Here is a 15,433-nt window from a genome sequence, read left to right as displayed (position 1 = left end):
TAACATTTGCTGTTTCAAACAAAAGATGCTCTCCTTCCAGGATCCTGTCCCTTATGCATCCCCTCGGGAGGTCCTTGTCTGTTCCTTGGGCTCCTGGCCGTGGTACTTGGCTGGAGTCGGAAGACTTGTCGGAACCGCCCCCCTACGGCCCTGAACTGTGTTCCTGTAGCTTCAGTCCTTACCATGACCCTTGGATCTGACTGGGTGGGATGGAGCACTGGTTTGGGGCCCATCTTATTTCTAATAATTTCATGAAATTGCTTTAGTGAATCAGAAACATGTTCTTCCTGTTGATATTTCATCCATCCATATGTTTCAAAGATGTTCCCAATCATATGATGTACATAAACCCCAAAGAGTCAGGAATTTTGATCTCATGAGTTCACTGCTGCGTCCTGATTTCCAGGACTGTGTCTGACACTCAAGACACTTGTGGCTTGAAGAACAGAACACAGACTCATTCACGGGCAAAGCAGCTACTTCGGCTGGCTAGGGGAGCCTGGCATGCTGCAGTCCACAGGGTTGCAAAGAGTCATGCATGACTTAGCGACTGAACAACACCAAGAAAAAAACTTGGGCGTTATTTTTAATAAGACAAAGCAAAAAAACCTGTTTAGTAGTTCCTATCAGTGTACCTAATGGGAAGGCCTGATTCCTCTTGATTATAAATAATTCAGTGGAAATGTGTTCGCTGGTGTTTCCAGGTGATTTTGGGTAAACACACATTTCCCATCAGTGTGTGGGTGTCCCCTGTTGCACAGACATTGGTGTTGTGATCACACCTGTGCCCTTGGGAGCCCATCCAGGGTGGTGTTGGAATGCGGCCTGCTGTATTTATGAGCAAATAAGTGAAATTCAATTCTTTAGGTTTGACGTGGTTGTAGCATTCTCACTACCCTGCTTTTAACAAATGAAACTTCAAATCCAAAATAGAATAAATCAGTTGGTACATTCTTGGAGTAAAGAAAAGCAGTACTAATGAGTTTACTTGCTGTTCATGCCAGTCTCAATAATCCTGGTGGGCTCAGCCTGGTTTAATGTACCGCAGCCTTTCTCTAGCGCTTAAGTTGAGCATCCCTAAACTGCTTTGCTGCTATGACAGGGAGACATGAGCAGTGAGGCCCTCGGTCAGGCTGCTTCACCCTGCCTGAGGAAGCTGGAGAGTGGCTTTCCTGGGGGGCCTGTGTCAGCCTGGCTGTGTCCACGCCTTAGTGCAGCCCTGAAGCAGTGGTTCTCAAACTGTTTGATCTCAGAACCCCCTGCGGTCCTAAAGATTGTGGAGAGCTTGTACTTATGTGGGTGGTATGGATCAGTATGTGTCTGACTCTTTTCAACCCCATGGACTGTAGCCAGGCTCCTCTGTCCCTGGGATCCTCCAGGCCAGAACACTGGAGTGGTTGCCATTTCCTTCTGCAGGGGATCTTTCCAGCCCTGGATCTCCAGGGATCGAACCTGGGTCTCCTGCATTGCAAGTGGATTCTTCACTGTCTGGGCCACCAGGGAAGCCCATCATATGTATATGTTTATCTAAAAACACATTTGTTAACATCACCACCAGTGTCCTCAGAAAGCTCTTCAGTCTCGGGAAACCGTCGACTGAGACCTTGGTGACAGATACAACTTTTCCACAGTTCTAGGTTTTTTTTGAATAGCTCAGATCTTGTCATTGGCCCCAAACATCGTCAGTTGTTTTCCTTCTCAATTCTGTTCCTTTCATTCCAGGGTTTTCCTCCTAAAATACAGATCTGATGATGAGTCTTGGTGGCCAGACTTTGTAACTTGTTTCCAGCCCCCAGTACTTGGGTGGATTCCAGCCTTGTTTCAAGCCTATACGTTAAAAAAAAAAAAAAAGCTTAAAACAACACAGATTTACTGTTTTTCTGTTCTGCGGGTCAGAAGTCCAAAATGGGTGTCACTGGGCTCCAGGCCAGGTGTTGGGAGGGTGTGTACCTTCTTAGAGCTCTAGGGAGAATCCAGTGCCTTGCCTTTGTCGGCTTCTCGAGGCTGCCTGCCTGCCTTGGCTCTGGGCCCCAGACAGTTCGAGGCTGGCAGCGCCCCTAGAGCCTCTTCCATCCCACCCCTCTGACCGGGATTCCCGGCTCCTTCAGGGACCCTGAGGATTACATCAGACCCACCTGAGAACATCTCACCGGAGGTCGGCTGGTTCCTCTGTTCGTCTGCAGCCTCCTTGTCATGTAGCCTGCTATAGTCACACATTCCCGGAAATAGGACCTGGACATCGGGGTTGGGTGGCATGGTTCGGGCTAGCCTCTCCATCTTTATGTTCCGTCCCTGCTCTCTCATCCTCTGAACAGCATCCCCTTGTGGCGGAAGCCTTTCCTGGGGTCTCCAGGTGGAGCTGCCGCTTTCTCTTGGGCCGAGATAGAGACTCGTGGGGACGTCAGTCCCCAGGAAGGATCCGTGTGTCCATCGGCCCTGGACTGTGACCTGAGCCTCATGCACCTTCGCTTCTCCCACTGCCCTTGTACTTGGCACATGATAGACAGCTGGCAATATACTGTCAGTTTTGGACATTTGATCATGGGCTGCGTTTTAGAGGCTATTGAGTGAATGTTCGGTTTCTTATCTATAACAATGATGTTAAGAGTTACGTAGGTGTCACCCTTGTGAGCTATCAGAATACTTAGAAGTCAAGTGTCATGGTAGGTACTGCAGCTCATGCTCAAGTGGTTCGGGAGAAAAGTGTATATGTACATAATGATAGAGCAAATGTGGCAAAATGTTCAGTGTTGGTAAATGTAGATAAAAATATTGTAAATATGCTAGCTTTTCTGTAGGTCTGAACATCTGCAAAAGAGGAAGTGGCAAAGAACGGCATCTTAGTGTAGGATGAACAGACGAAAGGTGTTGGTTGGGATGGAATAGTTGATTCCAGCTGCTGGAATCTTTGTGGCAGTGCAGTCACAAACTGGAGCTGTTGGTGAACATCTTCACGTGCGTGTTTGGCTCAGTGCTGATCCTCGCTGGGGTCACGTCGGCTATAGAATCATGTTCAGGTTGCGTGATAACCAAACCCCTCCCGCTCCTGAGTGAGTGAGGGCGTGAGTGTGTGCAGAGTAGAAACCCTGTGGCTGGGAAGACAGAGGACTTTATGTGTCTCATCCAGGAGGTTCTTCCTGCCCACATCGGAGCAGTCTGGGGCCTGCCCTGAAGTCCCTGGGGCTGGCGGATGCTTACTGCCAGCCAAATAGGGTACTGGAGCCATGCCACTGTGTGTGGTCCCAGCGAGGACAGGAGAGTGGACAGTCACAGACTGGAGCCCCGAGTTCCCTGGAGGAGGCAGCTGAGGCTGTGTGGCCCTGCTGACCTGGGGGTCTTGGTGCCAGCATCCGTGAGGACTTGCTGCCCGGCTGGCCCCTCAGGGCCTCTGAGCGTGCACAGGCCGGCTCTGTGCCCTTGCTGTGTGGACGTGGCCTGGCTGCTGTCGTTCTTACTTGAGACGTGACCCCGTGTTTGCAGCGGCAGCAGGGTGGGACCCCTGGTTTGGAGACTGTCTTGTCCAGTTTCTGGGTCTCTCCTCAGCAGTGCCTTCCCACATCCCCTCCACACCCTGCCCCCCCAGTGCTTCTTCATCTACATTGGGACCTCATCTCCCCACCATTAGCCTGCCCTCTAATGCTGAGCTGAACAGAAGCTTTCCTCCCTGCATCGGCCACGGGCTTGGAGGTTCTGGGCCCCCAGATGGAGTCTAACGTGGTCTCTCCCCTTGCCTCCTAGGAACCAGCTGCCCCCTCTCGAGCCCCCTGAAACGCCGTCGCTCCAGGACCAGGGACCCCCGGGTGACAAGGTGACAGTCCTCACATCGTAGTCCAGGTGCAGTCCAGCAGGAGGGTCTGTTCTTGGTGCTGGGGTGTCACTCATTCAGGCCTTTCGTTAGCTCTCGGCTTTTTGAGTTAACTGACAGCTAAGCCCTAAGCCTTCTTTTTTAACATCTCACTGGCCTGTCTCAGTCAGCTCTTCTGTCTCACCCGGAAAGGCTTGTCTTTCACTTTTGTGGGCTTTTGAGTTCTTTGTGCATTTCTGCTCCATCCAGACTGCTTGACGTCCTGGGACAGCAGGGCCTTGGTCCAGGGCGCGTGGTGGGGAGTGGGTGTTCCCGCGCTTGGGGCTTTGTCTGCATGGCCTGCAGTCCTCAGAGGGACTGGGCCCTGTGGGCGGCTGCAACGCCATGGCTTCAATGCATCTGTTTTTCGTCTGCCTGTGACTCTTGGAGCCGTTGCAGTCTCAGGGTCAAGGGCCTGTTTCAGTCTGCGTCCTACTCCTAGTCTTCACATCTGGCTCCCCTGCCTCGCGGTCTTCGGCCTTTCACTCTCCTCAAGAGTTCTCCCACAGCTTGTTCCTGGGTGCCGTAACCACCTGTCGGTCAGTGTATTTCAGGCCAGAGCTTGGAGCCCCAGAGTCCAGGAATGGGGGCAAGGGGAGACAGGAACAGGCGTGGAGAGGAGGGAAGGCCAAGACTGGCCAGGGATCTCCGTGTCCCCCATGTCCCTTTAAATAAGAGTGGGTCCAGGGACTTGCCTGGTGGCCCAGTGGTTATGATTCCGAGCTTCCACTGCAGGAGGCCCGGGTTCAATCCCTGGTTGGGGAACTAAGATCCCACATGCCACGTGGTGCAGCCAAAAAATTAAAACCAAATAAAGTGAGAGTGGGTCTATTTTTCACCTGTTGCTTATATTTGCATCTGGCATAGGATGTAGGTTGGGGGAAAAGGATCCTACTGTATAAGTGCTGGACAGTTATTGCTCAGGTTATTTTTTGATAAGTAACAGGTTGCCGAGTATGGAGGCTTCACTTTTGTCTCTGTTTCATTCATCACAGTTTTTCAGAGGGGTGTGTGTGTGTGTGTGTGTGTGTGTGCAAAAGAACTGCAGTTGCCCACACACACACCTACTCCTGCAGTCCTCTGGGCCCTTCATATTCTTAATTTTGAGTGTGGAGCCGCATTGAGAAGACACACATAATCAGGATCAGCGGCCCTCGCTGAGTCCTTCATCAGGGGACTTGAGGGTGTGTAGCTATGACCTTTGCCACGTGGAGGCCCCCTGGGGGGGGCGGGGCTCCCCAGCTCCTCCCTGCGGGCAGGGGGATGCTCCGAGTGAGCCCCGTGTATGCGAGCTTCCCAGTTAACCACAGGCCGGACAATGAGCCCTGGCTTATGGCGACCCCTGGGGTCAGGTTCCAGTGGCATTCTGTAGGGACAGCCTGTCTTCAAGATCATGGCCCTGGAGCTTCCATCACGGCAGAGCCAGTGTAACCACCGTCCATCCTTCACACCCAGTGCCGCAGGCCAGCTCTGGCCTCGTGTCCACACTCTTGGCCACTTAGTCCATCTCAGGCTTCACCATGATGCTCCGGTGCGTTTTCTCCTGGCCCTTGATCATTGGTCCTGCGTTACTGTGTCCACAGGCCCTCATGCACCTGGCCGCTTGCTCCCGAAGCTGCGGAGTAACTTCAGGTCACGGCGGCATGTTCTCTGTGAAGGAGACAATTCTGTTACTGCCCACTGGATGTGTACCCCACGTGTGTGACGTAACAGGAATCCCCGTGCTGGGAAAGTGTACAAACAGGTGCTTGGGGGTCGGCCTACAGACAGGTGGGGTGTGGAGCCAGGAAGGGGGCCATGGTGTTTCCTTCAAACTTTGAATGCTTTTCTCTTGGGGGCGAGTGTCTGAAGTCTTGGCCGTCAGAGAAGCAAGTTGCACACATACCAGCACGACCTGTCGTGAAACGTGCCTTTCCTGCTGGGGTACCCCTGCACAGCCAGCCCTGCGCAGGTAATCCCCACGGTAACCAGGGGCTCCAAGAGGAGAGGACAGGGATGGAGCAAATGCAGGAACACGGGAAAGGACGGAGTATCTGCTTGCACACAGGCACTTTGTCAGCTGGATCAAAATGCCCTGCTCGAGGGCGAGTGCATCGATTCACTCCCAAATAAAGAAGGCAGGTGGCAGCTTGGGACGGTCTCCCCTCGTGTCTGTCCTGTCCAATAAGACCTGATTAATCCTCGCAGTGGTATGTGGTTGATGCCCTCAACCCTTTCTTTACATAAAAGGTTTACATCTCGAGTGCGCATCCCTCAGACGCCCACCTGCAGCTCTCCTGGCCTGTCCTGCTCCCCGCAGCCCAGCCCAGCCTCACCTGTTCAGCCTGGTGGGTCTAAACTTTGTCTCTCGGGCAGGTGAGCGTGTGACCTGCCAAAAAGTGGGGAGGGTGAAACTGAAATTTCACATACGTCCTGCACCACGAATAGCACAGAAACACATGTCTGCTGGTTTCTCTCTCCCATCTTTTGAATAACCTACAAACCACTTTGTTCTTCATTTTCCTTAAACCTCTTCTTTGGAACACACGTTGGCTTCTGTAATTTCAGGCAAGGTCCCCAGATGGTACAGTTCAGGCCCAGAGAAATGTCTAGGGACATAGTCCATGACTGCTTATTAAAAATCCTTTACTCTTGGCTGTTTTTCTAGTTTAAAAAAAAAAAAAATTGGCTGAATTTTGACAGTTTCATATGGCTCAACCTAATCATGCATAAGAGACTTTGTACACAGCCATGTCTTAGCATCAAGGGGCTGCCCTGGGGGTGCAGGTCTCCAGAGGAGTTTCCTTGTTGTTTTCTGGGTCAGCTAACAGGAAATCCTCTCTCTTGCTTTTGGGAATTTCTCAATGTGCACATATGCAGAGAGAAGACGTAATGAAACTCTACATACCCAGGTACCTCCCAGGCGGACTCTTTAGAAGAGATTTCCTTCCCCGCATTTCAGAAGCAGTAAGCAGTCACTGAAAGAATGTTAAAATGCTGGTGAAAATGCCAGTAATCTGTCCAGAGACACTGCCTCCATTCTCCTTCCAGACCAGTCTAAGTATACACTCACACTTGTGTGTGTTACTGTTAGTTTTCTACCAGTCTGAATATACACACACACATATGTTCCTGTTATTTTCTGCCAGTCTGAATATACGCTCACACTCCTGTGTGTTCCTGTTATTTTCTGCCAGTCTGAGTATACACTCACACTCCTGTGTGTTCCTGTTATTTTCTGCCAGTCTGAGTATACACTCACACTCCTGTGTGTTCCTTTTGTTTTCAAGGGCTGCTGCCAGGCTCATTTGACACTGTCCTCCCACTTTTTCAGAGACATGCGCCCTCCGAGCGCAATATTTAATCTGTCTCTTTGGGAGCTCTTCCTCCATATGATTCTCCAAGCCCCTGCCCTCTGTCTGCTTTCCAGAACTCTCCCCCAAGGCCCCTGCTAGGCCCTGCTGCCCCAGTTACCTCCTTGTCCTCGGACCCAGAGAAAGCGCCTGTTGCTTCAAAGCCCGTGGCTCCTGGCCAGCGGCTGCGGGAAGTGGGCGGGTGATGCAGATCCAGTCCACCGTGTGAGTAACTCATTGACTGGACTTGACAGGAGTAGTGACATTCAGAAAGAGGTTCTCTTAACCCATGTGACTCCCTTATTTGTAGGATTTCAGATAGGGTGACAAAGTTGAGTGTTGTCAGGCGGGAAGAAGAGTACGTTTGGTCAAAGTCGTGTCGCTCTGGCACCTGCCGTGGAATAGGGCTCCTGGAATCAGAGGACGTGGGTTCAAATCCTGGCTCCCTACTTAAAGTGAGGTAACTGTGACTGGGGGTCCACTCGTCCTCCTGGGAGAGGAGGGAGGCCTGTGACTCTGCTCGTCTCTGGGGAGGACAAAGTGAACCCAGGTGTGTGTGTGTGGCGAGGAGCTGGTGTGTCGTGTTGGTTTCAGGTGGACCCCGGCTCCCGAGAGAGTCTCTTCTCCAGGTCGGTTTGGGGAAGCTGTCCCTGACTTCTCACAGCTACTTAACTTTTGAGCCAGTGCATTTTCTAGAAATTCTGAGTTTTCAGAGTAGCTTGTGGCAGTGGGAAAACTGGGGGAAGGGAGGAAGTGACGGGTATTTGAGGATTACAGTGGCCCCAGGCTTACGGGTAAGTAGGTGAGTCTGTGAGAGTTTGCTAAGTGAGTAACTGAGTAAATGGGAAAATAATGGTCTGTGACCGAGCAGTGAGGTCAGATCTGCCGGGCAGGAATCTCCGCCTTGCTTGGTTCTGGGGACTGGCCGTCCTGGCGCTTCGTGAAAGAGGACGTTTGGAGAAGGAGCCTCTGAAATCTCTAATATGCTTTTCAGGATGCCTTAGAGCCTGGAGAACTAAAGAAGCAGTGTTCTGCTAGTAAGTCTGAATTCTGATCCTGGGGGAACTTTATTTAAGACATTTCCATTTGAGGTTGGAAAGCCAGACGAAGTGTCTGCAGTTCACACACATGCAACTTAACAAAGCCCCCTAACCAGTCCCCCTGCACCCCACACCCCACTCAGGACCAGGCCCCTGCTGGGCTCTGGCTCATGGATCCTGCCCTAAGGGGGGCTCGTCCCCTGCCCCCGGGCCTGCCCACAGAGTTTGTCCGTCACCAGCTTCAGTGAACCAGGTGGAGCACGTTCGCTTCTTTCCACCCCAGAGAAGTGAGAAAAGCACTAAGGCACGTGTTGGAGGAGCTCTGAGCCCCTCACGAAACACAGGCTTCTGTTGTAATGCATTTCCACACAGAACTGGGGCGTGTATCTTGATAAAGCATGGCTTCCCTGGTGATGGAAACACTGTCCGGAGATGAAAAGACTCTTAGTCACATCCTGCTGGCTGCAGGAGGAAGCGTTCCTAGATTTTATCTGATTTTCATGAGGATGCACTTACTGCGTCCTCCACTGGCTTCTTGTCTGCTGTCTCTCTTGGATCTGGGCAAACGCTGTGGACAAGCTTGGGTGTGGGTAAGCCGGCAACGTTGACAGTGTAAGGCCAGGTGTCAGTTTATGACCGCCGTGTGATGGGGACCCCAAGCTGCCAGAGACTGTCTGCCTTGCTTCTGTGAGGGAGAGGCGATGGGCAGGTGCTGAGACTTAGAAGAAAGAACAAGTGCTGACTCTGCCTGGGAAGAACTTGCTTCGTAGCATGCCTGCCTCTGTATGCTTAGTTGTGTCTGACTCTTTGTGACCCCATGGACTGTATCCCGCCAGACTCCTCTGTCCATGGGATTCTCTGGGCCAGGATACTGCAGTGGGTTGCCATGCCCTCCTCCAGGGGATCTTCCTGACCCAGGAATGGAACCCGTATCTCCTACATTGCAGGCAGATTCTTTACCGAGCCACCAGGGAAGCTGTCTTAGCATACTCCTTGTGCATTGTCTGTCAAGGCAGGACCAGAGAGCCACCCCGTTTTTCAGATGTGGAAACTGAGGCCCCAGAGACATGCACTAGTTTGACCCAAGGAACCCTGGGCAGAGATAACAGGGACACCAGCTGTCCCCACAGTGGAGCACCTCCCACGACAGAAGGAACTGTTGGAAAACTTTCAAGGCCTCATAGGCAACTCCTTGTTGCTTGGGCTGAATTTTAACCCAAATAGCATCTTCTTACATGCGTATTCATTTAGAGAAACATAACCGGACTTTTTGGTGACTTGAACCTTTGAATATTCAGCAAATGAGATCTCCTTTGATGGACAGACCCTCATAAGTCGTTGAAGGTAATGGTGAAGATGTTGCCTCAGATGAATGACAGACGTCCAGCCAGTGTCCTGTAAAGTTTCCTGAAATTAAGTCAGTGATTGTACCGAGTGTGAGCTATGGGCCCTGTATGTGTTCTGGTCCCATAAGTTCTGCTCGTGGGCCTCGTAGCTGTTGGGGGCAGAGGTGATTAGATGCGGCCCTGCCCGTGGGACGTGTGGACGCTTAGCCCCGAGATGGGGGCTTGCATCACCACCACCCTCCCGCCCACTGCCAGTTAGCTGCCCAGCCTCTCCCAGCCCCCTCCGCACCCCCGTGGCCCCAGGGATCCTGACTTAGAGGACAGCGCAGGCTCTGCAGGCGGTGAGGCATGGGTTTGAGCCCCAACTCCCATCTTTTGTTGGCTGCATGCCCTCCACCAAGTTACTGGCCCCGACTCCGCCTCTTCGGCTGGGACTGCGTTTCTGCTTTTCCCTAAGCCTGGCTGTGTCAGCCCAGGCATCATACCAGGAGTGAGATCCCTGAATTCAGGAGGAGTTCCATTCTGCCCTCAGCTTGTCCATCACTGCCTGCGGTCAGATTAGTGTAGGTCCTGGGAGACTTCAAGAGAGCCTGAGTCCTGAGGTCACATCTCATGGGAGGTGGACAGGCTCCCGCTGACCTGCAAGGACGTTGGGGTGTGGCTGGCCCCCCAGCCACCGCGAACCTTCACCGCCCTGTGGTCCCCTCCTCCCCTTGCCTCCCTCCTGCCCCGCTGTGCGCTAGGTTCAGTCCTGTTGCTTCCTTAACTGCCTTCCACACGCCCACGTGTTGGGTCTTCATCTGCGTCAACCAGTCCCCTCCATCCTCGTTTGTTTGTTTGTTTTTTTAACTTAAAAGTTCTTGCACCTGGGCCTCCTGACACCTGGGGGAAGTGGATCTGGCTTGGAGAACAACTTCCTTCAACGCAGATTGCATTCCTTGCATGCATCTCTCCTCCTCCACCGTGGCCCGTGACCTGGAACACTCTCATTTTGGACCATGTCTGTTGAGATGGCTTCACCTATGCTCCCTTCCTCATTAAAGCTGCAGGCATTCCAGAGCCTTCAGGACTCCTGGGCAGCACTGCCCCACGTGGCTGGAGGGGACCTGGGGACCACCCGTCCCTGTTCATCGTCCTTTGTGGACCTTAGCGCGTCTGTCTCCTTCTGGAATGACAGGGTTTACTCTACATGACTCGCCTGCTTGGGACCACTCCCAAATGTGATGACCACTTAAAAAAAAAAAAAAAGCAGATGTATGAAGAATAAAATGCCAATGTTAAGACTTTCTCCAAAGAATTTATGAACTTAATGTCTATCACAGCCTCCGTCTGTGACCTCTTCCCCTCCCTCCATGAAGCCATTAAGCTCTTCTTTTTTGGTGATGGGACTGTCGTTAAATTTGTGTGAAAAAAAAATCATACAGTTCACACCTGCCTGCCTTTGTCAGACACCTTCAACACTGCGTCCTAAAGTCTTTATCTCAGCAGTCTGGACCCATTGGGCCATCTTGCTCTGACTGTTATATAGTGATCACTGGAATCAAACTTGGAGTTAGAAATTCTGTGGGAAAGGGACATATTTCCTTTGCTTTTCTAAGAGGACAGTCTTTCATATTGCGTGAGTCGGGAGTGAGAGAGAGCCAAAGCTCTTGCTGTTACAGGATTCCTGTCAAAAACTGGAATGAAAGTGTAGCTCTCGCCTGTTGCAGAAATTTCTCCTTGGGAGACAGATAACATAATTTCCAGATAACGCTCTCAATGCATACTGGGGACTTTCTGCGTAAATCCTGACTGCAGGAAGTCAGTCCGAACCTGACACTGGCGAGGCTGGAGGGCTTAGATTGGTTTTACATGGAGAAGTTTCATTTATTTTCAGCTGTTGGCTGAATGAGCAGCTCAGGAGTCCGGGCATGCACGTGAGTTGTGGAGTAACGTGTGCACAATGCCGACAGACGATGCTGCCCGGAGAACACGATTTTTCTGTTACTGCCCAGGAGAAAGAAAGGACGTTACTTTAAAACAAACCCGGGGTGAGGTTCGTGAGCATCTCGATCTCTCCCGCCTTGGAAAATAGAATTGGTCACGCCACTTGTGCTGTCTACTCTCAGCCCTGGGGTTCGGCGGCAACTGGTTGCGTTCCTGCCCCAGTGGTTTCCAGGGGACTGGGTTTGCCCTTTCCCCAGATAAAGAGGGCATGCTGGAGAGGCAGCCCAGGAGAAAACAGCCAGCCCTCCTGTGTTCCTGTTCGCTGCATCCGAGCACTTACCTCCGACCCAGGACTCTTCCTGAGAAACGGTGGCTACTGTCTCCCCACTTACAAGAAGTCAGCCATGTCCAGGGAGTCTCAACCAAAACGTCCCTTTCATGTGTGTTTGCAGTCCAGTGTCTGGGTCCGAATTTACAGAACTCAGTGCCCCGGCTCCTTTATTTTAAAGATGGTGCTGGGTCCCCAGGGTTGGTTAAGTGGGTTCATGGAGAGAGGATAACCAGGGGCATGTGGCATGTTCACTGCAGCTGCAGTGTCCAAGGGGGCTTATTTCGGCCTAGAGTGAGGTCAGCGGGCTCTCGGAAGGTGTCCTCCGGCATGCCCCTCGCCAGGTGTCCACAGACCCTTTGGCAGCTCTGGCTTCTTCCCCAGACAGCAGCCCCTGTGAGAAAGGCGTGTGGGCTGTGGACCAGCCCTTTCCAGAGCCCAGGATAGAATGTCTGGTCTTTCAGAGAAAAGTGGTGCTCTCTCTAATCTCCTGGGTCACTTTACTCTGGGAAGTCAAGGAAAGACCATGCTGTTCAATTGTACCGTCTTTGCTTTGCACTTGGCTTTTATCATTTTGAGGAGAGAATCCATTTGGTATGAACTGAAAACTACATCTAGGAGAAAATTCTTAAAAGAGCTGGGAATACCAGACCACCTGACCTGTCTCTTGAGAAATCTGTATGCAGGTCAAGAAGCAACAGTTAGAACTGGACATGGAACAACAGACTGATTCCAAAGAGGGAAAGGAGTACATCAAGGCTGTATATTGTCACCCTGCTTATTTAACTTGTATGCAGAGTACATCATGAGAAACGCTGGGCTGGAGGAAGCGCAAGCTGGAATCAAGATTGCCAGGAGAAATATCTATAACCTCAGATATGCAGATGACACCACCATTATGGCAGAAAGCAAAGAAGAACTAAAGAGCCTCTTGATGAAAGTGAAAGAGGAGAGTGAAAAAGTTGGCTTAAAACTCAGCATTCAGAAAACGAAGATCATGGCATACGGTCCTATCACTTCACGGCAAAAAGATGAGGAAACAGAAACAGTGAGAGACTTTTTTTGGGGGGGCTCCAAAATCACTGCAGATGGTGACTGTGGTCATGAAATTAAAAGACACTTACTCCTTGGAAGATAGGTTATGACCAGCCTAGACAGCATATTAAAAAGCGGAGACATTACTTTGCCAACAAAGGTTCATCTAGTCAAAGCTATAGTTTTTCCAGTAGTCATGTATGGATGTGAGAGTTGGACTATAAAGAAAGTTGAACACTGAAGTATTGATGCTTTTGAGCTGTGGTGTTGGAGAAGACTCTTGAGAGTCCTTTGGACTGCAAGGAGATCCAACCAGTCAGTCCTAAAGGAAATCAGTTCTGAATTTTCATTGGAAGGACTGATGCTGAAGCTGAAACTCCAATACTTTGACCACCTGATTCGAAGAACTGACTCATTTGAAAAGACCTTGATACTGGGAAAGATTGAAGGCAGGAGGAGAAGGGGATGACAGAGGATGAGATGGTTAGATGGCATCACCGACTCAGTGGACATGAGTTTGAGCAAGCTCCAGGAGTTGGTGAGGGACAGGGAGGCCTGGCATGCTGCAGTCCATGGAGTCACAAAGAGTCGGACACAACTGAGTGACTGAACTGAACTGAACTGAGGAGAGGGCAGGAGTGGGTAACTCTTCTCTCTAAATGTCGGTCCCATTTACCAATCATGTTAGAAGCAGGGCAGGTCGTCAGGTGCTCTCAGGCTCCACTTCCCTTCTGGGTTTTCCCCGAGATGATGCTGCCAAGTTATTCACCACCTTTCCCACCGTCCCTGGCACAGCGCTTCTGCTGAGGGTGGTGTTAAAATGGCGCATCTTCCCTTTTAACTTGTTATCCAAGCAGTGGTTTATTATAGGCTTTGTTGTGGTTCACAGTCTGGCTTGAATGAATTCAGGGAAATCCTGGAAGGAAGAAAGGAGAAGGCAGGACCAGGAGGACTCGCACCCCGGCTTCCCGGACAGCGCTGGTGCCTGGTGGGTCCTCAGCACCTGCTCCCCCAGCACGGCCGCCTCGCTGGGACCCCTCAGGGCTTAGGGCTCCCAACTGAGTGCCAGCAGTGGGCCAGCAAGTGGCCGCAAGCATCCCGGGTACCGGCGCTCTCTGTCATGTCTCCTGTTCCGTCCCTGCCCTTTCGGCTCTTATCGGACCCCTGACTTTCCTGCTTCACTGGTGTTCCACTAATAAGGTCATCTTCCCTCACTTCCTCCCACTTCCGCCCCCCTCACCAAGGGTGATATCATTTCCTACCCGCCCCCCCAACCAACGACATACCCAGATATGGAGCTGCCCCCGCCCTGCACCTTCCGAGCTCGTGACCCCGTTTGACTCTTGGCTCTCTGCGTTATTTTTCCTCATCTTTATAAGAAGAGTTTCCGACTGGAGGAGTTTATTCCCCATTCTAGCTGCAAACTTTTGAGTTTTGAGAAACTGTTTTTCTCTCTTCTCTTGGCCCATCAGATAAAATACGGAGAGGACCCCCCACCCGTCCCTCTGTGACTCGCAGGGGGCTTGGCCTGAGGCCGGGCAGGGGACCAGCCCACAAGGGTGTGGGCGAGCAGTCCGGGGTTCCAGGTGGTTAGGTACGGACTCTGCCAGATCTGCTGTCTCCACTTAGACGATCATGCTTTCCGGTCACTCGACTGCAGCAAAGTTAGGTAGATCAGTCAATACCAATTGGTCATCAAGGTGAACTTTTAGTGGCTCAGTCATGGTGATAGCTTATCTCTGCACATGTTTAGGTTCGCAGAAAAGCCGTGAAGGTAGTTCCTGTGTGCCCACACTGTTTCCTCTAAGATTAGCATCTTAACACTAGTGGGATATTTCGGCTATGGCCAACCGCCCAGTGTGGATACAGCTGAAGTCTGTGCTTTGTTCAGACTTACTGAATCCTCCCTGCTGTCCTCCTCCCATCCCGGGGCCTCATCCCGTCCTCTAGGCTAGTGTCCTGTCTCCGGAGGCTCCTCCTGCTCGCACCAGCTTGTGGACTTCTCTTGTTCTTGATGACACCCGAGGTTCGGGCACAACTGAAAGAAAGAACACGCACGCACATACGAGGAGCGAAACGCAGGTGTTTCGTGGAGGTTCCTCTTCTGTCATTTGTCCGATACGTTTCTCAGGATTAGCCTGGGGTTACGGCTTTGGGGAGGAAGCTCTCCGAGGTAAAGGCCTTTCTCATCACATCATATGCTCAACTATAACCTGCCACTTACTGATGTCAACCTTGGCCGCCTGTCTGGGGTGATGTTCTACCAGGTTTCCCCCTTCCCACACTGTCCTCTTTGGAAGGATAGGGGCTCTGGTTCCCCCTCCTTGGAGCTCCAGGCAGGCCCCGTCCCCTCAGGACGAATTCTCCTGTGATTGGCTGGCATCTCCCGGAGGATGCTGACCAGGGATGCAGTTCAGGAGGTGGGCGGCATCCTGGGCCCCAGGGAGTGATAAGGCTGTGAAGGTCGATGACTGGACCCCGTGTGCACCGTCTGGACTGTATCACATAGCACTCTGCCAGCATTTTGGTGCAGAGGAAAAGTGCTTCCCAAAGTAGCAACAGTTACAAGCGGCCTAACTCAT

At 51.7% G+C, this 15,433-nt stretch overlaps 1 protein-coding gene across 10 annotated transcripts in view; it reads left to right on the top strand.

Moving 5' to 3' along the window:
- SLC7A1 (solute carrier family 7 member 1) overlaps positions 1-15,433 on the top strand; it is a 61,249-nt gene that overhangs the window by 28,139 nt on the left and 17,677 nt on the right. For 4 of the 10 annotated variants that reach the window (XM_070471736.1, XM_070471737.1, XM_020874305.2 and 1 more), the window contains exon 2: positions 3,739-3,834. The exons of 3 other annotated variants lie outside the window; for them this stretch is intronic. Coding sequence is in view for 1 of the 7 variants with exons in the window: in XM_070471735.1 (XP_070327836.1) it covers positions 3,739-3,808 (70 nt within the window). In the remaining 6 variants the exon portion in view is untranslated. The remainder of the gene's footprint in view (positions 1-3,738; positions 3,835-15,433) is intronic. 3 more of the 10 variants (XM_070471741.1, XM_070471740.1, XM_070471735.1) reach the window with 1 other exon arrangement.

This window comes from Odocoileus virginianus, chromosome 8 (genome assembly GCF_023699985.2).
Source record: "Odocoileus virginianus isolate 20LAN1187 ecotype Illinois chromosome 8, Ovbor_1.2, whole genome shotgun sequence".
Lineage (NCBI taxonomy): Eukaryota > Metazoa > Chordata > Mammalia > Artiodactyla > Cervidae > Odocoileus > Odocoileus virginianus.
This window is presented reverse-complemented; position numbering and strand designations above follow the sequence as displayed.